General features: G+C 48.3%; 2 protein-coding genes across 5 annotated transcripts in view; one reads left to right on the top strand and one right to left on the bottom strand.

Moving 5' to 3' along the window:
- The window catches only part of SAMD4A (sterile alpha motif domain containing 4A), a 55,303-nt gene extending 48,413 nt beyond the window's left edge, over positions 1–6,890 (top strand). For all 4 annotated transcript variants that reach the window (XM_078606168.1, XM_078606166.1, XM_078606167.1 and 1 more), the window contains exon 15: positions 447–6,890. In XM_078606168.1, the coding sequence (XP_078462294.1) occupies positions 447–475 (29 nt within the window). In that variant the 3' untranslated portion in view covers positions 476–6,890. The remainder of the gene's footprint in view (positions 1–446) is intronic.
- A 1,331-nt stretch (positions 6,891–8,221) lies between these two features.
- On the bottom strand, positions 8,222–25,459 carry PAF1 (PAF1 component of Paf1/RNA polymerase II complex). Its single transcript, XM_078606169.1, has 15 exons — positions 25,382–25,459; positions 23,357–23,389; positions 23,031–23,123; positions 20,850–20,971; positions 20,558–20,624; positions 19,747–19,848; positions 17,296–17,401; positions 17,113–17,181; positions 16,028–16,131; positions 15,375–15,491; positions 14,622–14,750; positions 13,870–13,981; positions 12,791–12,875; positions 11,809–12,054; positions 8,222–10,847 (listed from the first exon to the last, which is right to left on the bottom strand). The coding sequence occupies exons 1-15, from the start codon at positions 25,423–25,425 to the stop codon at positions 10,657–10,659; spliced, it is 1,620 nt and encodes a 539-aa protein (XP_078462295.1). The 5' UTR covers positions 25,426–25,459; the 3' UTR covers positions 8,222–10,656.
- Between the last annotated feature and the right edge of the window lie 595 nt (positions 25,460–26,054).

The following is a 26,054-nucleotide window of genomic DNA, read 5'->3' as shown; positions in this document are numbered from 1 at the left end:
GAGAGGGGGGGGGAGAAGAAATGACCAGGCCATGATGTCGGATGTTAGAGGGGGAGCGGTAGAAGCAAGGAGTGAGCTGTGCAGAGGAGCAGGCTTTTTTTTTCAGTGGGCTGCGGGGAGAGGGCGGATTAAGAGTTGGGGTGGCCACATGCAAATCGTGGTTTTTATTTTTGTTTTATTTTAACGGGAGGATGAAGCTGATTTTTAGAATCGACACTCGTTTAGAGTCTTTGGCTGCAGCTGTAAGTTTTTGCTTGATAAGCCACTTCTATAAGCGATCATTTGTGGCCAGGTCGCTTCTAAAAAAATCTATATAGCTCCAGTAGCCCTTAACCTGCTAAAATACAAAACGGTTTAGGGTTTAGAATTGAGTTTATCTTTAAATTATTTCCTTTTGAAAGCTCGCAATTTGAATCTCCGTTTGTTTTTCATATCTCTGCCCACAGATGGAGTGGACCGGACCTCGACGATTTGAGAGCTCCGATTTTTGTTGCCGAGTTTTTACCGAGAGGGGACGGGGGCCGCCACCGCTCCCTTCCCCCCCCCCCCCACTTCCCGACCCCATCTCACTCAAACTTTCATGGCTCAGCCAGCTTGGAAAAATCAAACTTCTCTCAGAAAGGACACTAATGGGATCTTGTGTAAGCTATGGGTGGCGGCTAATGGGCCTTGAGTGGTTTGTTTGGTTTTGTTAAAGTTCTAGAATTAATATTTTGACTTTTATTCGGTTACGGCTGCGCGTGCGTTTTTTTTTTTCTTTTTCAAATCGCCAGTTGTGGCTTAAGACACACCGGGGGTGTGGGCAAGGATGGTGCTTTTTGAGCCACGACTGGCGATGACGATGATGATGGCGCGCGTGCAGTAATGCCCGAATGACGTTGAAATTTGTAATCGTCGCTGCGGGGGCAACTGCTGCGAGTAGTTTTTAACGTTTTAACCTCTTATCGGGTTCGTTCCGTTCTTATCAAGATAAATGAACGCGCTCCACCATTCGGTCCACGTAATTCTCTTCTTCAGGTCTGTGTGTTAAAATTTCGTTGGTTCTCGGTAACGTTACCAATTTTACCATCTTTTTAAAATTTTTAATCGACTCGCTCTCTCGGTGGCGGGGCGCGAGTGGATTTGTGCAGAGGTTGACCGCCCCCCGTGTCGCTACATTCCACGCCGCTCCAGACGACCCGTCCTCGCTTCCTCCGCGTGGGGAGTTTCCCCTTCCGACATTGCGGGGGTCGCGCTCGTCAACTCCCACAGTGCTCGCGAAACGCAGTCGCCGCCTCCTCCGTGCTGTTTTGCGTTTCGAACACTAAATATTATTATTTTGTTTCAATATAATGTTGCTTTTCCTTCCCCTTGGCTTGGAGCTCACGTTTTGAAATATCACGGAATATTTAACGGTCACTTTACCCTCCATTGAGTGCACAGCGGTGGATTTCTCTCACGGGTGTTATTTTTCTCTGTGGTGGTGGCGTTTTTAACGTTTGCGTTTCTCTGCACGTTTGGGTGCATTTGTTGTGAATGGTTTTTTTTCACTTAGCACACCCCCCCCCCCCTGCACCTCACCTTTTTTTGTTTTGGTGAAAACAGCACAAAAGGAATCGGCAACTTTATATTTTTACGTTCGACATTGAGCACAAATGGCACATAGGACGGACAAAGTTGTCTGTGAGACTGGCAGGCCTACAGCAATACCTCCCTCGCCTTTTCCACTGGCACATGTGTGCCGTGCTGGGGTTGGGACCAGCCCCAGTGTGGCTTGTATAAGGTGCCAGTGGCAACGGGGAGTTATTACTAGCCCCACCAAGCCCCCCCCCCCCCTTGCTCTCTATCCGATAAATGATTAATTTGCCGGGTAAAATTTACGGGGGCAGCTGTATTTTGGTGGCCGTCTTTAACCATCCAAAACGTGGAGAAGGTTGCCAAATCTCTCCCCAATGCAAACCGGAATCAGAGATTGGCCTGGTTTTTTAAAATCTTCTCAGATTTTGTAGGCACGACTTGACAAAAGGCTGGCGACTCAAATCTACGCAACGAGCGTCATCGCGACCGCTACCTGCAGCTCGTGCGTGTGTGTGTATACACACACGCGCCGTGGTGCCGTGGTGCCGTGGTGCCCGGTTCGAGTGTTGTCCGCTTGATGCGCGACGCCGCTTGACCTTGGAGGCGATGGGGGGGGGGTTAAAGCGAGCGACCGGTAACTGCGGCGCTCCAAATATTTTTCTACCGAAACCAAATATGGCTGTACAGGCTTGCGGGGACGTCCATCGTTTAAAATGTTTTGTAAAGATATTTAAAAGTTATCGCTTTTTTGTTTGTTTTTAAATAGTTTTATTTCTTGTCTTTAAGTTGTTGGCGAGCTTGTTTTGCGTTTTTTTTAAGGATGGCCCGGGGAAATGCCGGGGATCTGTGCTGGCCCGGAGTGTTTGGCTCTCCTCCTCTTCCTTCTTGTCTTGTAAAATCAAGTGGGGTTTTCCAAAAGGGGGGGGGGGGGCAGAGGATGGTGGGGAGTGGGGGACGGTCGCAGCAGATGGAGAGAAACCCCTGTAGAGTGGTGTGGGGGGAGTGGGGGGGAGCCTTGCGTGATCCGCGCTGGCGATTGTCGTCGTGTGGGTGCTTAAGGGAAAGTTTATAAGGAAATATCAAGAGGAGGCTGTGTTTTGAAGAAGCGAGGGATTAAGTCGTTGAACGGGGTTCTCGGTGCGTGTGGGATCTTCAGGACGTGTTTTTATGTTTTTTGCTGTTTTTAAGAACGGAGGGTCCAGGGTAGCGTCGGGGTTTATTTAGACGTCCACTCTGTTTTTTTTGGTGGAGAGGGGGGAGTGAGTTTATCGTCATCCCCCTCTCCCGCACGTTTTTAAAATTAGATACATTTTTTTAAACCCGAAATTCGCTCCCATTTAATCCAAGCAAAGCCATTTTCATTTCTGATCGAATGACGTTCACGAATAACCTCCTCCTCCCTGCCTCCAATTTCTTTCCCCGCTTGAAACTTTGGAGATGGCCATAATGAAGTGTTTGTTTTCGTTGCGATGGTGGCGGTGTCACTTTGGAGAGCGATTGGCGTAGCGGCGTTGAGGGGTTGTCTTGTGGTGTGGTTGGCTGATGGGGGTGTTTGGGCATGGTGGAGTTGGCCGTGTTGCGGTAGGTTAATTCTGTTGGCGTTTGGTGTTGGAACGAGATCAGCACGTTGCCATGAGGCGCTGTGAATTTGTACAAAGATGGCAAATGAGTATTTACGTTTATTTTCAAACTTGTGCAAACAGCAGTGTTTTTTTTATTCTCTTGGCCAGCTGTGCTGTTCACTTTTGAAAAATGCAGTGTTGGATAACAAAAAAAAATTCTTAATTTTTTATTCTTTATTTTTTAAACGATGGCATCGGATTCCAAAACCGCACTTCGTGTTTCCTGGCAGATTTATTACGTTGGGGAATGTGGGTTTTTATCTAGTTTTAGGATGCGCACGTTTCAAAAATGCTAAATCGGGCATGGTATTATTGGGGGGGGGGGGGTGGGAGGGGGGGGAAGTGCGTGCGTGTGTGCGTGCGTGCCGGGACCTAAGCCAACAAAAGTTTGAGCAACTGCACACGCACAACAACCTCCCCGCACCGTGGCAGTTTTTTGTTCCCCCCCCGTGCGGGCGGAAGATGCGACCGGCGTGCTGCTGGCACCGACATTTTACGGATTGACAGCGGCCAAACTGGACCGTGAGCGCGGTGCCCAGCGTGGCTGAGTTTTTATCCACGAACATCTTTGCAGACCGGGATAAACTCCCGTCTCTTGCTTCAACACCGGCACGCAAATCTTCCCGCACGCTAGAGCCCCCCTCCCGCCTTCTCCCCACCGGCGGTCGGGAAGACAAAAGTGCGTGAACTTGTCCCATCTCCTCCCGTACACTTTGACGCTAAGCTTACAACTTTTTTTTAGACTAATTTTGTACGAACTAAGTTTTTTTTTTTGGTCATTTGCTTAAACCATATATATAAATATATATTTCCCCTTTACCCCAATTTTAGATTTTTATGTTCATATTTATTGCATTGTAAACACCCCAAAACCCCCCCGCGCCTTCCTGTTTTTTTTCGGGCAGATTTTCGTCGTCGAATTTTTTCCATTACTATTATTATTTTCCTCTTTCTCCTGAACGACGCAGAACAATGGTAAATGGCTGGCAACCATTTGTAGTAGTTTTTGTTTTCCCCCGTTAACAAATTTTTTTTTTACGTACGCAAGAAATAAATGCAGAAAAATGTAAGAAAATATAAAAAATCGTATTTTCATAGGAAGAAGCATAAAAAGGAATGCTACAATATAAAGTTTGTTACCCACGCAAGAGGGTCGGTCGTGCGTGTCGTCGGTGCGTTTGTACTGCGGATGCAACGTTGGGTTTATTTTTATTTTTGCAAAGCGCTGCCCCACTCTACGCCCGGTGGTTTTGTGTCCGTCGACGTTCGTACACTAAAAGCGATGAGGGGAGATGGCGTTTAAAGTATATACAAATAACCAATTGTTTTAACGTCAAGAGATTTAAACAAAACATATATTTAAAAAAATTACTTGAGCCACGGGGCAATTTTTGTTTTGTACGACTCCAAAATGCATCGGCCGATGCTCGGCCAAAGTTGTGTTCCTGCACTCCTCCTCACTCACGCGCGTCGCATACGATGGAACATTTTCAGACTTCACGTTCGTTTTTTTGTTTCTAAAAAGCTTGCAAGGACAATGGATGTACCGTGTTGAGTGCGTGTAGAAGAGTCCTCTCCTATATGAACGATACGTGTGCGTGTGTGTGTCGTAACTCGTATTTGTTAACATTACATTGGGCTGCCCTTGTCTTATGCCGTGCAGGATTTGCAGCAAGCGGCTTGTTTGTCCAGTGGGGCCGAGGGGATGGGGGCAATGTGCCTGGGGATGCCCTCACTGGCCCAGAGGATGATCGATCGATCCCTCCTAGAAGCCTTACTGACGTTTGCTGTGAAGTTTGGTTTTCACCTAAAGGGCTTTTAACTCTCTTAATAATGCTGCACTTAATTTTTCACTTATATAATTCTCTTCTCACTTGTAGTTCTACGTTATCATTTATTGTTACTATTATATAACAAAAGCGCAAGCCAACCTGTAAACGTTTCTCGGTAACGCCCTGGCGACGAAAGTTAAACGTCAAATAGTGGTGGCCGTTTTGTGGAATGGTCCTAATTCATAGCACGTGTAAACTAACCCACAACTTGTTAACTTAAAGGCCTCCCCACGGTGTTATTGACGGACGAGTTGTTGTGTTCGTACACCACTGCCAACACAGCAGTCTCACCAAATACTTTGTTTAGCTATTATTACTACCACCGTTGCTATTGTTTAACCTTTACAACAACAGCAAAAACGACTCCAATTCTTTCAGACACTTTCACAGCCGGTTTGTCGGGACGTTTTGTTTTGGATATTTCGTTTATTTTCGTCCACCCCCCCTTTTCTAATCGCACGTCTGTGCACCCAGGACCAAAATGGGCTTTTAACTCCCCTATACGGGGGGGGGGGGGGTGTTGTGTGTTGGGAGCAGCGCTCCCTGGGTCCGCCCCCCCCCGCTCTGCGCACAGTCTTGCCCGCCACGTCTGCCCGTCCACGGTGCTTTCACAATCGGCTTGAGAGAGCCAAGGGTCCTGCCACCACCGCCGCCGCCGTGCCAGGCGTTGGCCAGGTGCCCAAGTCGCAGCGGTTTACCTCCTAATGTCGGAATCGCGTCGCCCAACCCACTGGTTATTTCTCTAAATCCAGCACCCCCCCCCCTCTCCCACTTCGTCACCACTCCACCATCCATCGAGAAGCCATACCCACAAACTAAATATCGCTCCTCGAGCGTGGGGCAAACGCGTGGTTTTATTTTAATTGTAAAGATATTTTAGGGAGTGGAGGTGCGCGTACAGGATGGGTGGGACGGTGGGATTGCTCGCAAGAGCGCACGTACGTCTGGTTTATTCTTCTTAGTCCCGTTGAGTTTCTTTTCCCGGCTCCTCCCCTCTTTTTTTTGTGTATCGCGACGATCTCAAAATTCAAGTGACGGGAGGAATTTCTCCCACGTACGTCCCCGTGTTGACACGACAGCGGTGATCTGCGGTGCTGTCAACATGCACGGCGGTGGTTGACGTTGGGGTTTCTTGTTGGTTTATTGGGGTGGAGGCGAGTCGGTGTGGTATTTGACGAACTATTGACAAGCTGGCAAATATAACATTGTTGTAAAGCCTCCGATTTTTTTTATATGCGTACTTTCTCACCCAGATGTTTCCGATTTTATTTCCCAGAGGCGCGTGAAAGCAAAAACGGAGGCTGGTTTAAGTCAATTATAGCTTATTATTTAAAATTAATCTGCACATCTCATCGCCGATTCTAGTTACCCACTGGTGTACCGCGCCTCCTTTTACGCTTGACACGCCCAGAGCCCTCCCTTCACGATGTGGTTGAATTTTTTAAAAAGGATTTTTGCAGCATGCTTTATTTTATAGAAAAGTTTTCATAAAAATACTAAAAAAATTAAACTTGCGCAATTTGGGGTTTTCAATGAGAAAATGTGGGGGGGGGGGGGGTGTTGGTACCACAGCCGATTGCAGCATCATCGGCCGCAAAAATACATTTTAACAAAAGGCCTAACTTTTGGCCCGTCGCACCGTTTTTTAAAATAAAATGTTATTCTTAAAAAGCTCAAACCACAGGGTTTTGCCGACCGATATATAAAAAAAAATATGCAGTTCTGCACATTTTTCGAATAAATCTTTACAGCATGTTATTCTTGTTTAAGTGTTTACCTTTTGGCTATTGTTTTAAACGTGTAACACGGTATTTGTTACCGAGAGAATGAATGGAGAGCGGGACATGTTGGAGATGCCGAATAAAAACCTTGTATAACCTCCGGTTTGCCAGTTTTTTTTTTGTCTTTCGTACAGCAGTGATCCGTCAAACAGAGGGAAATGTATTAAGAAGGTGCAGGCCTGCTATTGCATGTTACACTTCTTTTGCACCGTATGTAGACAACAAACTAAACGCAGGCAGGTCCTCCACCAGATCACTTGAACCCCACTTCGTTGGCATGTCCTGTTTACTACACTCCAAACGTTCTACAAATACAATAAATTGTTTATCCATGAAAGCCACACCGACCCTCTTGAACTTTTTTCAAGAGGGTCCTGCTTCATTGGGTTTTTAATTAGATAACTTTACGGGCATGTCTTCCGGTCATAACTGCCGTGGCTCCCAGGTGCGAGATGCGTGTGTGTGGCAGTTTGGTGCCGGATATCATAGAGTGTGGTCGTGTCGCTACAGTTCTATGCGGTGAGTACAATGTCTTTTTAGTAACGGTGCTGCTACTGCTCTAAATAAAATTGAAGCCGAGTTGTTTTATACACGATGGGGAGGAAACCCCAGGCCTTGCACGAGGGGGGGGCACCAACATGCTATGCCCATAGATATTTAGTTGACTTGCCATCATACCTTTGGTGACCTCTGCACCCGTGGGAAGGATGTTTCGCAGCATTGTGTGATCCACCAGCCCTCTTTTCCACTGCTGGATCACAGGCATGTGCCATGACCAAGTCCCTCGGAAGAAGTGGGAGTAACCCAAATGCGAGCTGCCGATCGACTGGTGCACACACTTGGGTGGACAGGTCGGCAGAGGATTTGTGTATGAACTTTTGCGGCATACGTAGCCAACTGCTAATCATAGGTGCAGGGGAAGGACCACAAACTAACAAGTATAACCAGTAAAAACAAAGTTTTTTCACTATAAATCCTTTATATGCGTGGCGGCTAGTCATCTCGTCCTCTGGCTTGATGTCCACCTATGGGTCAGATGATTGCATTGCACCATTAAGCAATTGGTAATTAAATATATTTTTGTTCTAAAAAGTGTTAAATTTTGGAAACAAATTTTCACGAACATTAATTGTCACGCACAACGAGTCTGTGGAAAATGTCAGCTCGATTGGATCACGGGAAGTGTGTTAAAAAACGACCGAAAGATTTGCACGGTCTTAAGCAGCAAGCAAGCAAACTTAATATAAAGGATTTAAAAAGCAGAAGCATGTCGATTTGTTCAACAGCGCTGGGAGAAGGAATCTGACGGATTGGCCTGTGAATGGCAAGCCCTGGTGTGCCGTCACCCTGTGGTAGCAGCATTTCAATTTCAGTACCCACCCCCCAATTAAAGGGATGTTTTCCCAGACAAACACAGGATGGCTTTGCATGGCTTAAAACAATTTTTATTAAACTCTCAGCACAAGTTAAAAATATAGACAGGCTTGGTATACACGAGAAACTTGAATGGTCAACTCTACATAAAAAAAAAAGTCCTAGCAATCACTCGCCCACTAAGTCGTTGACTTTGCGTAAAGTAACATCAACATTTTTTTACACCCCTCTGCTCCTTGCCAAGCACACGCCTTGCCGGCTGGTTCTGGTCACGTCCACTCGCGATGGCGCCAACACGCGCCGAGTGAGCAAGCGACCAGCCTGTGCAACAGGTCAACTGGAACCCCGAGCCCGTACGTAGCACACCGTGCTAATCGGAGGTGCGGGAAACCTTTGAGGTTTCTCTGCACCGATCCTTGCTCTGGGTGTTATAGACCTAATGAAGGTGAACAATTTTAAGGATATGGGGCCCTTTAAGACAGTAGCAAGACCTACATAGAACTGCTTAACCCCAACTAGTAAGGCTTTGGTGGTTGCTTTGTGTGTTTGCCTCTTGGTGTCCTTTGGTCGGTAGTACTTCGACCAGCTCATAAAATAAGACACTGGTCCAGGCCATACCTGTTTCAAGGACCGTGCATTGTCAACGCGTATTTCTTTGCACGGTTTATCAAATGCACGTGGTTAATGCACACTCGGTGCCTTGTGACAGGTCTCCCTTGGTGGGTTGGAACATCTAAACACCTCCCTGTTTCTGCCGAAAAGGGGTAAAGCCTTTGGTTTTTCCATCATTCAATGCTTTCACGACCTGTGAAAGTATGGTGGCAACTGCATTGGCCTCTGACCGGTGATGGTTAGACGCGATCTCCTGCAATTAACCGATTTTGTTTCTAATTAAGCATTTTCCACATACGCCCTCGGAGCATGACGTGGCAACTCAACGCACGGAGGGGAAAGGGGCACCCCCCCCCAATCCCCAGAGGTGGCAGCTGTCCCTGTGCAGCACGAGGTGACTGTGCAGCAGTCTGCCAGTGGGGGGGGGGGGGATGATTGCTTGCTTTGGTGTTACCCCAAATTGAGTGACAGGTGTTCACTTAATTAGTGTAGACGTCAATGAATGCGATTGGTGGTTTTCACAGTGGTGACAAATAGTTATCGATTCAATAGTGAATGTGGTCCAAATTTAATGCAGTTTCTGTTATTTATCAGCCACGCTTTATCCACTGTTGGATGAAGGCCTCCCCAACTCTTCTTGGAGGCTATGGTTAAGCATAATGGGAGCGGCCAGCCGAGGAATGGAGCGTGTCCGGAAGTACTCCTGACGAGGAGATGGAGCGTCAATCTGCTCGTGCAGGTCAGATGCTGGATGTGTCGCTACATCGCAGGACCGTCGGAGGTGGTGGCATCTTGGGGAGGAGGGGGAACCTTAATCCAGCAGTGGATCGATCATGGGCGATGCGCTGCACATTTAATGTTTATCAACACGCGTGGCGGTCTGGCCCTAGACTTTTGAAATTGAACCAACGATGACCACCATGACTACGTTGACGTTCAGACAGGAGACGTAGCTAAACTTTTTCGAATCTAAACTGCCTCCGTTTTCATTTGCAGTAGGTTAGAGGTGTTTTGTTTTTATTCTCCCAAAACGCAGTGGTTTCTGGTTAATGGCCACCACCACCTGCATGGTGATTAGATCGTTTTTGTTAACAGTTCTGTTTCGAATAGCTGCAATCAAGATCGATGGATTGGCCACGGAACGTACTTTGCCAAAGCACGGTCAAACAACGCCATAATGACTCGCGTGACATCGAGAGGGCCCCCCCCCTCCATCCAGAATCAGATCGAACGAAGGGGGCTGCAAGTGAATTTTAATCCAGTTCGCGAGTCGGACAGGTTTTCTTCGAAACAACCCTTCCCAACCGGTTTTCATTTTGCCCGCGACCTTTATCCAGAGCTACCCTCAATAGACTTAAAAAATGGTGAACTAGAAACCACCCTGCAACGATTGTGATGGGCTCTCCTCCCCCCCCCCCCATTCTGACACGCGCTGTAGACGGAACGCACGTGCCGCCGTGATCCTAGCGTGTTCCAACATGGGCTGCGTTGGGCGTCGCAGCTACGCTCGATGGCGAAGCAAATCAACAATAGTCCACCGAGCCAGAGCAGAAATCGGTACCAACACCAAGTTAACAAAGCGCGAGTGGTACCCATTTACTACTCTAACGCCCACTCATTTCCAGTGGTTATCGCGCACAATTCGCCGTTACCGTTTCCACACAGAATGAAAGCAGCACCGCGAAAGTTGCGCCACCCCGGCTGGTAACGTCCGGGCTGACGGGCGGAAGGAACGGTGCGCTGTCGGGCAAGGTGTGCAGGCGGTGCGACTGCACTGCCAGGGTGCGGCTCGGCACGCCGGGGGACTCTCGGTGCCGTCAACCTGCGGATGACGGCGGCCTCTTCGTGACGACGACGATGAGGATTGTCGAGCTGCCCTTAGTTGTCGTCATCGTCGCTTGCTTCGCTGGCATCCGACCCCGCCTCGCTGCTGCTGCTGCTACTACCGCTGCTGCTGCTGCTCCCGCCGCCGCCGCCGCTGTTGTTGTTCGCTCCGCCGCCGCCGCCGCTCCTCCGAGTGTCTCCGCCGGCTCCTCCGTCGCTGTCGCTCCCTTGTCCGCTCTCAGCCCCTGTTCCGGCGCGCACGAGACGGACAGAGCGAGAGGGATTCAACGTGCTGTGCTGCCAGAGGACATGGCGACCACGACGGCCACGGGAAAGGGAATGAAGTGCAGAGGCATTCGTGACCCGTCAGCCCTTGCTGCTGGATTATAGGCCGCGTGCGTATCGATCGCACCTCCGATTGGCACGGTCAGCTGGGTACGGTGCAAAAGCAGTTGTTACCATGCACGTACAGCAACAGGACCGGCTCACGTAATTGTCAAGTGTTGGTCGTGAGCGGGAATTGAACTCGGGTCGCGGGGTTTGAAGCGCAGTGCGATCACCACTTCCATGAAGAAGAAAAATAATCCCCCATTATAGCCTTAACAGACTGCTGGGGCAAATGCTGTTAGCGAGCACGATGAAGGCTGAAAGGCACCTGATGGAGGTGGGTGGCCAGCACCACACCCAGCCACAGTTGTCTCCCCAGTGGTAATGTTTTCACATCACGCCAAGTACTCATTTGAGGCCGAGTCGACGTAGAGGAGGCTCAGGATCGGTTCAGATAATCGTCACTGGTATTTGCTGCGAGTGCTACCATTGCACAACCGCTGCCCACACACACGCACACACATGCAGACCAGACAAAGAACCCCCTTATAGCATTAACAGACTTTCGGGGCAAGTGCCGCGAGCCAGCACTTATGAAGGCCAAGACAGTGCATGAGGGAGCGGGTGGCCAGCACCACGCCCGGCCGCCTTTGTCTCCCCTAGTGGTGATGTTTACACGCCGCACGCACGAGGTACTCATTTGAGGCCGTGTCAAACCCAGCAGAGGCCAAGGACCAGTTGAGATAATCGTCACCGGCTGTAAGCGGGAATCGAACTCGGGGTCGCCAGGATTCGTAGCAGTTAGCGCGGCCGCCATTCCGCGCAACACACAGGCGCTCACGGCCTCGTGTGTCGTTCCCCCCCCCCCCCCACACCGACCTTCGTCGCTGTCGCTGTCGTCGATGCCGCTGCCGAAGATCTCCTCCTCGTCTCGCGCCTCCCTCGCTTGCCGGTCGTCTCCGCTCTCGCTGCTGCTGCTGCTGCTGCTCCTCGCCCGCCCCCCTTCCTCCTCCTCGCCCTTCCTGCCCCCCGCGGGGGGCGTCCCCCTGCCCGCTGCGGCCCCCTCCGCGTCATCCTCGCGGTCGCTGTCAGATTTCTCGTCGCCGCTAGCGCGATCCTCCGCGCCTGGGGAATCGGCCCCCCCCCCCCACACATCATCAATATGGTTGATGTTATCATCTTGGTTGGTGTTACGAATGTTATCAACACCACGATCACAAATATAACCAATAATGTCACAACCACCATCCCCCCCACCACAACCATTATCATCATCACAATCACCATCATTACCACCATCACCATCATTACCACCATCATCATTACAATTATCACCGTCATCATTATCACGACAATCATCATTACAATCACCACCGTCATTATCACTGTCATCATTATCACCACCACCATCATCACCACGATCACCACCATCATTATCATCACAATCACCACCATCATTATCATCACAATCACCACCATCATTATCATCACAATCACCACCATCATCATCACAATCACCACCATCATCATCACAATCACCATCATCATCACAATCACCATCATCATTATCACAATCACCACCATCATTATCACAATCACCACCATCATTATCACAATCACCACCATCATTATCATCACAATCATCACAATCACCATCATCATCACAATCACCATCATCATTATCACAATCACCACCATCATTATCACAATCACCACCATCATCATCACAATCACCACCATCATTATCATCACAATCACCACCATCATTATCATCACAATCATCACAATCACCACCATCATCATCACAATCACGACCATCATCATCACAATTACCACCATCATTATCATCACGGTCACGCACCTGATTCGCGATTCTCCTTGTCGGGCTCGATTTCCTCCTCGTCCTCCTCCGGCTCGTGGTTCTCCAGCTGCGCTTTGCGCGCCTCCTGCACGGAGCAAAGGGGCGCCAGCGTCAACACTCCACGTCACACCAACGCTCTACTAGAGGGCGTTCCGGAAGGTATTGTAACTCTGAACCTTATAACCCCCCTCCCCTCTCACCCCGTGTACGAATAGTTTTATTTGAATATGCAATTTAATTGAGACACCGCGTGTTGTGTTGTCTTGCTGTGGTCTTGGATTGTTGCTATTTTGCCACCTTGCCAAAATCGGCATGAAATTATGTATGACTTGCGTGCCCTTTCTCCATTTTGCACTCCAATCGTTTGTTTGTATTGTTTGTTGTTGTAACTTGCTGACCCGCCCCCACTGGACATCTGTGAATCAGAGCTGCATAGCTCATGGGATTCCTCCAGTCGAGATAAAGATTCTGATTCCGCATGCGGCCCACTTGCAACACTGGCTAGAGGTTTTGGAAGACGTGGGCGGGAATACCCCCCCACACTTTAGCCCACCACACGTGACCCACCGACCGTAGACTAACTGTGGTGTAGCAATTTATACTGCTGGGTGCGGAGACTAAAAACTTGCAATTATTGTTTCAACAGCCACGCCGGGAGAGATGGAATCGAACCGGCGACCTTTGGGGTTGCAAGTCCGCTGTGCGAACCATTACTCCCCGCAATGGCAGCGTCCCCAGGAGGTCTACTCGCGGCGATGCCGCTGCGGCGCTTGTGGTGCCAGGCATTCGCGCCGAGTGCTGAAGTGCTCACCCCGCTGTCACGAGGTCACAGGACTGACAATGACCTTGACTGACCGAGACGACCAGCAGATGGCACCACGCACAGTGAGCGCAAGAGAGCCGCTTCTCAACGACGACAACTCTCACCCCGAGCACAAAGCCTTCACTCACCGTTCTCCCACCCCTCCCCTCCACCCACGCACCTGCCCCCACCCCTGCCCACGCACCTGCCCCCACCCCTGCCCACGCACCTGCCCCCACCACTGCCCACGCACCTGCCCCCACCCCTGCCCACGCACCTGTGCCTCGAGCTCCTTCTCGTTCATGTGTCGGTGCCTCACGCCGAGCACCGTGTTGGCGCTCGTCTGCGCGCTCTGCCCGGCCTTCGCCCTCCGCTTGCTCAGCCGCACTCTGCACGAAGCAACAAAGCCACACACTTTCCATTAGCACAACCACGGAAATCCACACCCCCCACCCCACTATAGCCTGAACAGACTGTTGGGGGCAAGCGCTGTTCGCGAACACCTACGAAGGCCGGAACGGCACACGAGGGGGTGGGTGGCTAGAACCACGCCCCGGCCGCCTTTGTGATGTTTACACATCGCACTGGGTACTCGTTTGAGACTGAGTTGACCCATGGGAGGCCCAGGACCGATTCAGAAGATCATTGCTGGTGTTGGCAACGAGTGAGGAATCAAACTCGGGTCTCCCGAGTTCGTAATGCAGCGCGCTGACGGCTACACTGTGACCCCATTAACACACACACACGGACGCGTGGACAGATGAGCAGACAGGCAATTAGGCACACGTACAGAGGGATGGACAAACAGATGGGCAGGCAAGCAGACCAGACAGACAAAGGGGCAGACAGAGAAGGCAGGCAGGCAGACAAATTGACGGATGTAACGGTGGACAGACAGACAACCTGGCAAACAGGCAGACGGACGGGAAGACACGCAATGGGTTTCCATGAACTGGCAGGCAGAGGGGACAGACATACGGACGCAGAGACAAACAAGACGGGGGAGGGGGTGGGGGGATTCGTGCTCGCCTGGTCTCGAGCTCGTTGTAGTAGACGCCGTCGCCCTCCCGGAAGATGAAGAAGTAGTTCTCCTCGTAGCCCTTGCTCGCCTTGTTCTTCACGTTCCAGTTGTACTCGCGCGCCATGCGGTACTCGTAACTGCGGGGACACGGCCGCGAAGAGGAGGGCGTCATTGCTACGACGACTGCCACCACGCTCGTTTAGACGTTCCGACACCAACCAGACACCTATTGCAAGGCATCATCGAGTCTGCTTTAACCGCACATCATGCTTGCGGTTAAACACGCATTGCCCTTGAGACTGATTGGGGTAGACCAGAGACGGCTCCATTTGTGGCCTTGCCTTCAACACTGTTAGAGCAGAGAACGCCAAAAGGCGAACAAGCACAAAGGCAATTTTTTCAGTTTTTAGTGGTGTTGGGGTATTTTCGTCTGTTTTTAGTTGTTTTGGGGTATTTTTTTCAGTTTTTAGCGATTGTTGGTAGTTTTTTCAGTTTTTAGTGATTTTTGGTAATTTTTTCAGTTTTTAGTGATTATTGGTAATTTTTTCAGTTTTTAGTGATTTTTGGTAATTTTTTCAGTTTTTATTAATGGCCTGGAGTTTCATTCTTATCGGATCGTTTACTGAGAGTTATCATGCACTCTCCACCCTCCACCCTCCCTGCATTACAAAAAGACAGAGACGGACGGAGTTAATGCACCAACGCTTTTTAACCGTGCTTGGAAAGCACGAGTAAAAGTAAAAAAACGAAAATATCCTTACTCCTCTTCGGCCATGAAGTCCAGCTCCTCGTCCAAGTCGCGCTTGCGTTTGCGCATCGTGTCTTCCGACGGCAGGAAATACGCCACAAACTGGTTTCCCTCCTCGTCCATCATGCCCCTGGGGAGGTCAAGGCAACGGTCAAGGCACGACGGACGGCTCGACGATCAACGCTCGGCGAGAAACGCTGCCGACGGGTTTAGCGGTCGACTGCCCAATGCAGGAGATGGAGAGCGCTTCCTTACCGAGGGGCGTGTAGGAATCCACCACCCCTACTACTGCCACGACCATTACGGCCGCCACCATTATCACTTTGACCAGCCCCATCACCACCCCCCCCCCCCCCCCGATCACATCTTCCACGACCAACAATTAACTCGCAGCCACAACTTGCTTTTGGTTTTTTTACATCTTAAACAACGAAAATTAGTATGTAGATATACATATATACACATTTTCTCATTGTTTTGAATTTTCAGATTTTGTGTTTCAGTATGAATGTGATGGCGCTTTGAGTGGCAGACTTGTGCCAGAAAGGTGGTGCATGTGTAAACAAAAATAAACTTACTTTGACAGCATCACAACCGCCATCATCACCACCCCCACCCCGATCACATCTTCCACCGCCACGCACTACGGATCAACACGCGGCGTACCTGATCATGGCCTGCGACATCGTTTCCACGGCCGTCGTCCCGGGCATGTCCTTGGGTGCCGGGTCCGAGTCGAAGATGACCTGAGCGCACGGGTTGATCCACATCTGCAGGAGGTGGGGCGGGGGGCGGCAAACACAGACATTAATTATTGCATAAATGTATTATTGTTATAATTGTATTAAACGACCCATCTATACTGAAACGCTTTGTCTTCTTCCCTGTCACGACGATTCTTCTAGCTGTCGCGTCATAAGAAGAAGAATCCGTTGATAAATCTGGCAGAGCAAGCACGACTCCCATCGTGTTAAGAGAATGGCCCGCACAAGCGGACATCACAGAGTTACCTCTGAGATCCCGTCTTTGGGCAACCTCTGTTTCACGCATACGGGGGCAGCAGTTTACTCACCCGCCTTGCTAACAGGAATACTGTTCGCCGGACAACAGTCAAACCGGCATTTTTTGCAAGATTTATCGCAGGACCGCGCCACCGAGTCCCAGGCCATCTTTGGTGGTGGTGGTGGTGGAAGTAGTGCCGGGGCTCGTTCCCCGAGGGTCACACTGCAGGTGTGTAAACGTTCTCGCGCGGTCTCAATGCAAATTAACTCTTCCACATTCATCACGCATCGTCAGCGAAGGACCGTTTCGCCAAACGTGTGACCTCTTGCGACAGCATTCGCATCAACTGCTCTTGCTGCCTGCCGTCCAGTACCGGTGTCTCAAGCGGTTTGTTTGATCCGCAGATCTCGAGGGTGGGGGGGCGGGTGGCGACCATGGGAGCGGCACCATTCCTTTGAGGGTCGCACTTCGAACGTTGACCCTGAACCAAAGTGCGCAATCTGCTGCTGGAGTTTGCGTGTCGAGACGGGGCGACGTATCTGCAATGTGACAGCCGTCTCCTCCCTCGACCGAAGCTCTCGATCGCGAGGAGACCGGTAGCAGGTGCAACCGTCACATTTCTGACCAAGTCGAACCATCGGCTGCCAACAAGGCCGTCTGTGGCATCGCTCGAAGCAACGTCCAGGCCTCCCCGCACCACCGTACAACGAAACTGACAAAACACAGCACATCTCTCTTCCACAACTTGCCTTGAAATCCGGGAATACTGGCATGACCTCCACAGGGACGACCCGCGGCTTGCTGTAATGCGCCTCGATCTGTGAGGGCGAAGGAGAAACAGGAGGGAGATCAATCTCAAATGGAACGAATGCGTTACTCCGTTAGTTTCCAAATCGCTCTCAATCGTCGCCAGCGACGTGGGGGCACAGCACCTCCTTCTTGGCGTCTTCGAAGGTCTTCTCGATGGCGGAGATCTGGCTGTCGCGATCCTTGTATATGTCGTCCTCTGTGAACTGCTGCTTGACAGATACGCCGATTCTGCCGTCACGGGAGGGAGGGCAGGTTAGCATAACGCATGGATGTATGTACAGTAATCCCTCGCCACTTCGCGGTTCAAGTTTCGCGGCCTCAGTGCATCGCGGATTTTTCGAACTGATTTAAAGGCCTCATTATACCTGTGCAGTAACACCATCATCATCATCATTCATCATCACATTCATCGAACTGCACAGGTCTGTCATCGTCGTCATTGTCATCGTCATTGTCATCGTCGTCGTCGTCATTACTGGAGTCAAGTCTCAAGATACTACTGTCATTGGTGAGTGTAGAACACCATAATACATATCGTATGAGAGAGAGAGTGAATGTATAATATTAAGGTTTTATAATTAATAGATTTAAGTAAAATATATATATAAAGTATAAATATACATATTTTAAACATTCTGGTACCCACACACACATATACGGAAATTCCTAGGGGGCCAATCCTACTTCGCGGATTTTCACCTATCGCGAGGGGTTCCGGTCCCCATTAACCGCGATAAACGAGGGATCACTGTATGTTGAACTTCTTTCGCACCGTACATAGCCAATTGTGCTAATCTGAGGTGCGAGGGAAGGACAACAAACTAAACACAAAAAGCAGTTCTAAATAAAAACCGTTTTCAGTTTAGATTTACAAGTGCATAGCTCCAGTGGCTTCCTCATCAGAAAAGCGTTCCAGACGGCCGCAGAGGAACATCTGAAAGCACGCGATGCAGTGTCCATCTTTGTTCGACGGTTCGCCAAAAGCCGCTGCGAGGATTACCCGAGTATGCGTGATGGTTTATGCTCCTTGACGAGATCAGCCAGGCATTTTGGTTAATTTATGGCAAGCACTTTTGCGTGTAACGAGCGCGACCTTACAATGTATTCGTTCAGCAATCGGAAGCCAATGCAGCTCAAACGGAGTCGAACAAATTATCCGGCGGCATTGTTGCTGCATTGGCGGTGCGCTGCACAAAGCACGAGCAACACAAAAACTCCACACGCACGTCAAGAACAACAACAACAACAACCGCTCATCAGGATAATATTCTTAACACTGATTCTTAGGTTTTTTCGGTAAAGTCACGTAGGTAAAACATTTAAATTAATAATAATAAAAATCACGACGTTTCGGAGGCAACACAAGCTTCCGTCTTCAGGTATAACCGTCACAGCCACGACAGCTGTATCAAGTAATAGATTAAAATTAATAATAATAAAAATCACGACAGCTGTATCAAGTAATACAAGTAATACAGCTGTCGTAGCTGTGACGGTTACACCTGAAGACGGAAGCTTGTGTTGCCTCCGAAACGTCGTGATTTTTATTTTATTTTTATTAATTTTAATGTTTTACCTACGTGACTTTACCGAAAAAACCTAAGAATATGAATCCTTGCAGTTACGAAAGCTTCAAATTTAGAATTAACACTGATTTCGCATCCAGGCCCAATGGTGTAAAGGGCAGTCTCCAACTGTTGTCCACTACATCTCTGGCCTCTCTAATTCATGTGCTATGAAGGGCCCTCTCTATCACTGCTATGATCACTGTTGCATTGCTTTTATGGCTTTATTTGGGTGATTTCGAAAAGTTTTTTGGTTTGGCCATGTTTGTTTGTTGTAGTACGGAGTTAGACTAGTGGCTTTAATCTAAGTTGTCTTGTGGTTGTTGTTGTTTGACTTGCATCCCACTGGGATTTTTGCACACAGCGTTGGTGTACGGTGCTTTTTTCTGGAAGATTTTTGCAGTTTTTTCCTGGATTTTTCTGTTTGCGCATAGTCACTTTAAGATTTTTCCTTGTTCATGTTTTTGTCTGTTGCGGTTGCACCGGATTCAAGAGCTGAATGGTTCACAGGGCTATACCAAATAAATGAAACTGAAACTTTGTTTGAAACGTCGCCTGTACTATACTTTTCTTTTTAAGCACACAGTATCACTGACGAATGTGTCAAATAAAATAATTTAGCCCACGGGCCAAGAGTGTTGGTCGGTACCACCTGCCAGTATACAGGACATCAGACAAAAAGAGCTTCACAGCTCATCGGATTCCTCCAGGATAAAGATTCTCATTTTGATATAACTACGCGATGCTTCAGCATTTTATACGGAGGAGCAATGATCATCTTTCTAGCCCTTTCCAGAACCTTGCTGGACAAGCCACTCACTGTGTCAGTCCGTCACGACCCTCTACGTGTATCAGTGAGTTTTACGCCGGGGAGCGGTGCGCGTGTCGGTGTGTGTCAGTGTGTGTTTCGGTGTGTGTCGGTGTGTGTCGGTGTGTGTCGGTGTGTGTCGGTGTGTGTCGGTGTCTGTGTGTGAACCGAGAGCCTGTGAAGGGGCAGCAGAAACTCACTTGATCTCGGGCTTCTCGTTGCTGATGCCGTAACGGTTGAACTCGGTGGAGATGTACTCCGTCTTCCTCATCCACGGCACCACCTTCGCATGCTGCTGGGATCTGCAAAGTAGAAACAGTTCACTGCCGGGTGAAGCCATCACCATCTCTCATGAACCTGCGATTCAACGTTTAACCTAGCACCCACATGATGAAAGAAGGAATGGACTTTACCCTTTCCGGAGAAGAATACAGGTGTTAAGATGTTCAATCGCCAAATAGACGCCTATCGCAAGACATCAAGTTTGCATTAAACCACACATCTCCCACCATCACCACCACCCCTATCACAGGTTCCACCAAACATGCAAACAAACGTGCTTTTCTCACGTATGCACTGTCCTGGAAAGAGCGTTTTATAAATCCGAAATAGAATAGTCCTTGAAACTGATTGGCCTACACCAGAGACGGCCTCCTTCATGGCATTGTCTTAACAATGTCAGACCAGAACACGCCAAAAGGTGAACAGCACAAAAACAATGCGAATATCAAAGCATTAATGGTTCGGGTCGAGGAGTTATATCTATGGGACCCTTGATACTGGCAAAAAAGAGTCCCATAGAAACAAGATTTCGATTTAAAGCTTTCGTGACTGCAGGGATTCATCTTCTTGGTTCTTACGTGACTTTACCGAAAGAGCGTCTCGATACGAGTTGCATCTTACTTCACGACTTCAACAGTGGCACGCATGCTCAAACTGTGTAAATTAGATATTTAATTTCAGTCTGATTTTGTTTTTTCAGATGAATAAAGACTCCCGGGGCCTCTTTACCTCCGCGATCCCTGTGGTGTTGCGATCTCTTCCTCCAGAAGCTTCTCATCAGCTGGGTCCAGGTACGCTGCATACAGAATAGGCACACTTGCATCACGTGACCACATCTAACACACAACATGGTACACTGCTCACTTGAAAGTTTAAATGTAATTTTGGGGGAAAAGGGCAGGAAAATATGAACAAAAAATGGCATTGTCTGAGAAATATTAAAAATAACGGCTGGATTGATTTCACTATTTGTACTTATCCTAACAATTAAATCTGTTGATTTTATACAACCGCTGCATACCATTGGGGTCGATCTTGTAGGTGTCAGGGTTGATTAGGTCGATGGTGACCCCCAGGTCAGGCTCTGTGAGCAGCTCATGCTTGTGCTGCTTCTCCAGCGACGTCGCCTTGTACTGCACGAACCTGCAGCAGACGCCAGTTACAATTCCTGCGTATTCTTTTATGTATCAGAATATGTATTTATACTGGAGGAATCCAATAAGATATAAAGCTCTTTTTCAAAGATGTACCGTAGGGGCGGGTCAAAACGTTACAACAATACAAAAACACGATACGAGTGCAGTGTTATAAAGGTAAACAAATAACTTTAAAAATACACACACACAAGAAAGTCTTTCCATGTAAAGCCAATTAGCTTATTTTTCAGAAGCAACCTGGTCATAAATAACAGCTCAACAAAGTGTATTATAATTTGAAAATTGAAAGCAGCAAAATAATCTAAATGCACGTTTGTTGAACCTCTTTGCACCGTACACATAGCCAACCATGCTAATTGGAGGTGCGGGGGAAGAACAAACTAAACACAAAAAATCCACCGCCACCTCCCATGATGTAATAATCCACGGAGCACATGGGACATGAACCGATTTCATTGCTCCATCTCCTCGGTAGTCATCCTCTAAGAAGCATTCCATTCCTTGGTGACCACTGCATAATGATTATTTTTACAATTCTTATTCTAACCATCCGTCATTGTTGCCCTTGAGTGACATGTATTGCCCAAGCCCACTTTTCTTTATAGTTTTAAAATCATTAACCTCTATTTAATCCATGCGCTCCTCTTTCTGTCTTTCCATGCAATTGCAAGCAAGTATCACTCCATGCTTCTTTGCACACTTTTCAGTGTTTATTGTGTTTTTTATAATTATTCTTCACTGTAAATTAATTTTATTATTCAAATCAATAACTTTATTATTCCATTGGAACCTCCTTTGCCAGTAGCAAAATATGATAATTATTTTTTTTACCCTTTTATCTGGCAACAAAACTGACACCTTTTTTTTTGCGACGCCTTTTGGCGTCATCTGGTCCAACACCATGTGGGACTAGGCTCTAAGAAAAGCTGTCTCGGGTGTGGACCAATGAATTCCAAGGACAGTGCACACATTATCAGAGTTGTGTTTTTTGTTTGCATTCCGACCGCAGGTATTGTAGTCAATGCAAACATGACTCCTTGTAAAAAAAAAGGTGTCAGTTTTGGTACCAGATAAAAGGGTAAAAAAAACAATTAACTTTATTATTGATTTCTGGTTATGATTATTACATACAGTAGAGTCCATTATCAATCCACTGCTGGATGAGGGTCTTCCTACTCCTTTCAGTCATGGGGTTGCTTGGCCATACTTTCACACGTTGGACAGTGTGGGTTGATGACAGTGCACGATAGGGTGGTGTGACCAACAACACGTTACACCAGATCAAGGCCGTAGCCATGGAGTCAACATTGGGGGGGATGTGTCCCCCCAAATATCTCCATATATATAAAAGGCAAAGTTGTGAGTATGTGTGTCTGTTCCAAATGTTTAGCGTACTTCCCAACATGCAACACACTTGAAATTTGCAATGTGGGTACTTTCCAGACTGTACACCATGCTAAAATTATAAAACACACTTTTGTCTTTTTTTGGGGTGAGGGGGGGGAGCTCAATAATGCATATATTTTTTGCACGGCAAGTGAGCTGTGATTTCAAATCAGTCACGTGACCGGCGCATGTAGAAGCATAACGCATTGTAGTGTCGTGGTTAGCGCGCTGCGCTACGAACCCGGCGACCCGAGTTTGATTCCCGCTCACGGCCACCACCAGTGACGATTATTTGAACCGGTCCTGGGCCTCCCCTAGGTCGACTCAGCCTCAAACGAGTAATTGGTGTGGTGTGCCAACATCGCCACTGGGGAGACAAACGCGGCCGGGCATGGTGAATCCAAGTCCCGGGCGAAGCCGGGTAGTAAAGCTAGTATATTATAATTACGGCCTTGCACCAGATAGTAATTAACGGTCGAGTCGAACTCATCGTGTCCTTGGACCGGTTCAGATCTCACTCACCACTCGTACTAGCAGTGGCCAGGGATCAAACGCAAGCCGCCCAATGTACATCGCAATCTGCTAACCACTGCACCCACACCTATGAGTACAATTAATAAGGGATGTGATGCTGTGTGAAACTGGTGTTAAGACTTCACCTGTTCGCCTCGAATGGGTAGGTGATGAACTTGGGGTCAAAAGGGATGTCGGGAAGGGTGTTGCAGTATTTGACTCGGCATACCAACCCGGACCTGGAGATTTAAACACAACAACCGCGATTACTACTGATGTATATAGACAGGCGTGTGTCAATCCACCGCTGAATGTCATACATTTCACAAGTGTCACTGCAGTGACCTCACTGGATTGACCACCAAGAATCACTTTCATGTGGACGCAAAAAGACGTGATGTGTAGCGACTAGAAATTAATCACGGATGTTTGTTATTTGTGTAGGTTGAGTGTGAGGAAGTGGTGAACTTACCTCTCTGGAGTTCCTCTGTGTGAACTCGACCTACTGAACACAACAAGGACAGAGTCAACAACAAAACTGCACAGGTGTGTAGCCAGGACATCACATCCACTCTCATCAATTTGTGTAATGGATTAAAACATTTGATTTAAACACGGACTCTATGAGGTGAATTTAACAGAGGCTTTGATGACCAACATTGTCTAATAATGCATTTTTAGGTCAAATCGTGTAAGTGAAATGTGTTCACGTGACAACTCTATTCATTGGCTTGGTCAGGTGGCGGAGGGTTTCCAGCACACATTTTACTTACTCGATTTGACCCAAAATTCAACTATGAATCTAAATGTGGCTGATTTGCCACTGCCAAGAACCTGGGTTTAAGTCCAAACAACCATCTTGTAATTAAAACGGGGCCTCACGTATTGTGAACTGATGGTCCCAGCTTCACAACAAAATGAGCGAGATGTAAAAATATCGGTGTTGATGTCATGCATCACACACTACCCTCTCTGTAGCAACGCGGGTGTTATAGGTCGCTTAAAATGATCTCAAGAAGTAGCTCCCAGATATCGGTTTAAGGCGGGCTTGTTTTCCAACGCGAAGGGTTGGAATTATCTGCCAGAGTTCCGACTTGATTCTTAGTCTCGTTAAATAACACCGCGCGGATGTCCTCTCTCACGCGTTCTATATTCCGTGGCTGCCACTCCTGTCACGAGTCTTAACTATCGGCCATCATTCCCTTCGAGCAACGTGTCCTGTGACGAGGTGCACTGACTTTCTACTAACATTCTAAATTGTCTAGAACCTGCGTATGTTCTGCAATCCGTGTTTTCCCCTGGCAGTCTCTCTCAATTACAATGCCGTCGTTTGAGCTTTTGTTACACTCTGTTTTAGTTCATTAAAGTATTTCTAAAACCACGTCACAGCAGGCAGTACGCAGCGCTAGGGGGACATCCATTTAGTAGGTACGCAAACATCTGTCAAAACTTGATACCTCTCCCCTCTCCCTGTACACCCCCCCCCCCACCTGCGTACGTCCGCCTGACGCACCCCCCCCCCCCCGAATCCTATAGAACGGCCGATATTTAATCCACGCAAAAACGATCAAGGATTAATAATATTAACGTGTTTAAGCAACCAGATAGTCCACCGCCGGACTAACTAACTAATTTGAAGGCCAATGTAGACAGACAAATTATTATCGAGGTTTCACCCCCCCTCCATGCGTACGTACTAAAAGGATGGCCCCTAAGTAAAACCCGTTTGTTCTCGAGGCACAATGGGACATTACGTTTCATTGTCAAGTTCCCATCACTTGCCAGTTCCCGTCCACACGTGACATAATTTTCATTCCGTTCCGCCTATAACTGCGATCCTAGATAGCGACCTGATGATGATGATTGCTTGTGTTGCAATCGAAACGTCGTATACTATTATTTAATTTATAAGTTTCTCTTTCTACGTGACTTTACCGAAAGAACCAAAGACTAGACAGACGCGTCTCCAATTGTTGCGCGAACTTATTGCAATACCGTACACAACCTTCGCTGTGTTGACGTTTAAATCCTCAGCCCAACTTTCTCCATCATTCTCGGCACCAGCCGACCCACATTTAAAACAACACAAACGCCACCACTGCTAAGCCGCAACTTAACAATCGCCACACACGCAACCCTGCCGCGATACCGACATCGCCACACAACCTCCCCTGCCAAAATAAAACCACATCAATTATATCGACGCGAAACGATACAATTAAAAATAAAGAACAATAACTGCGACACCGAAAAAACGGGAGCGTGCTCGCCTAGTCTCCCCGCCGGGATCGCACATCGCAAAGCGGCAGCGATTCTAGGCCAGATGCGCCTCTCCCTCAGTCCCCGTAGGCCGAGTCGTTATTTATACCCCGTGAGACCGCGACCCCGGGGAAGTTTTAGGTTATATCCCCAATGCGGGATCCCCGAGCACCGGCGAGAGGCGTCCCCCTCGATTTTGGGTTTCGGGGGTTTGGGGAATTCGGGAGGGGAACCAAACCTGGACTCCGCGTCTCTCTGTGCACTCTGGATGGTCGGCGCCATTGCTGGCTGTGACGGGGGGGGGGGCGTCACGTGGGACCGCAAGCAACACGGATTCGATATCGACCGACGAATCGATTAAGAGTAATCGATTATTATCGATTATTATCATCGATTACTCGGTGATTGACTGCAAGTGGCGCACAAATGAAGCGTTGATTAACTTTACGCTGCCTTAAAATGAAACGTGTGTGTAATACTCAGATTGTAAATGTTGTGGATTTGCTCTCCAACACACAACCGGTGTCGCTGTACTCGTAACGAATTGGCCACGTTCTGATCACGTGACAAACCTTACTAATTGGCTGCGTCGGGTGGTGGCGGGGTTAACGACACATTTATATATTTACGCGATCTAACCCCCAAAAGCCCCCTATATTATGGATGGATGTAATAGGCGACTTTTCGGGAAATGGTCCTTAACAAAACGTTTGTGTACCATGAAGAAGGTCCATTGGCCGAAACATCCGCCTTTTGTTCTGTTTATATGTTTCACTTCTTGACTGAATGTGAGGTTTTTTTCTCTCCCAATATTGTACATAGATCGAATGGCGTGCCAATTAAACGCTGAACTGCACAAGGTTCACATATCAATCGATGGCTACCTATTAAAATCGAGTACTTGATCTCGA

Source organism: Lampetra planeri, chromosome 25, assembly GCF_965212315.1.
Source record: "Lampetra planeri chromosome 25, kcLamPlan1.2.h2, whole genome shotgun sequence".
Classification (NCBI taxonomy): domain Eukaryota; kingdom Metazoa; phylum Chordata; class Hyperoartia; order Petromyzontiformes; family Petromyzontidae; genus Lampetra; species Lampetra planeri.
Note: the sequence above shows the minus strand (reverse complement) of the source record. Positions and strands in the feature narration are given on the sequence as shown.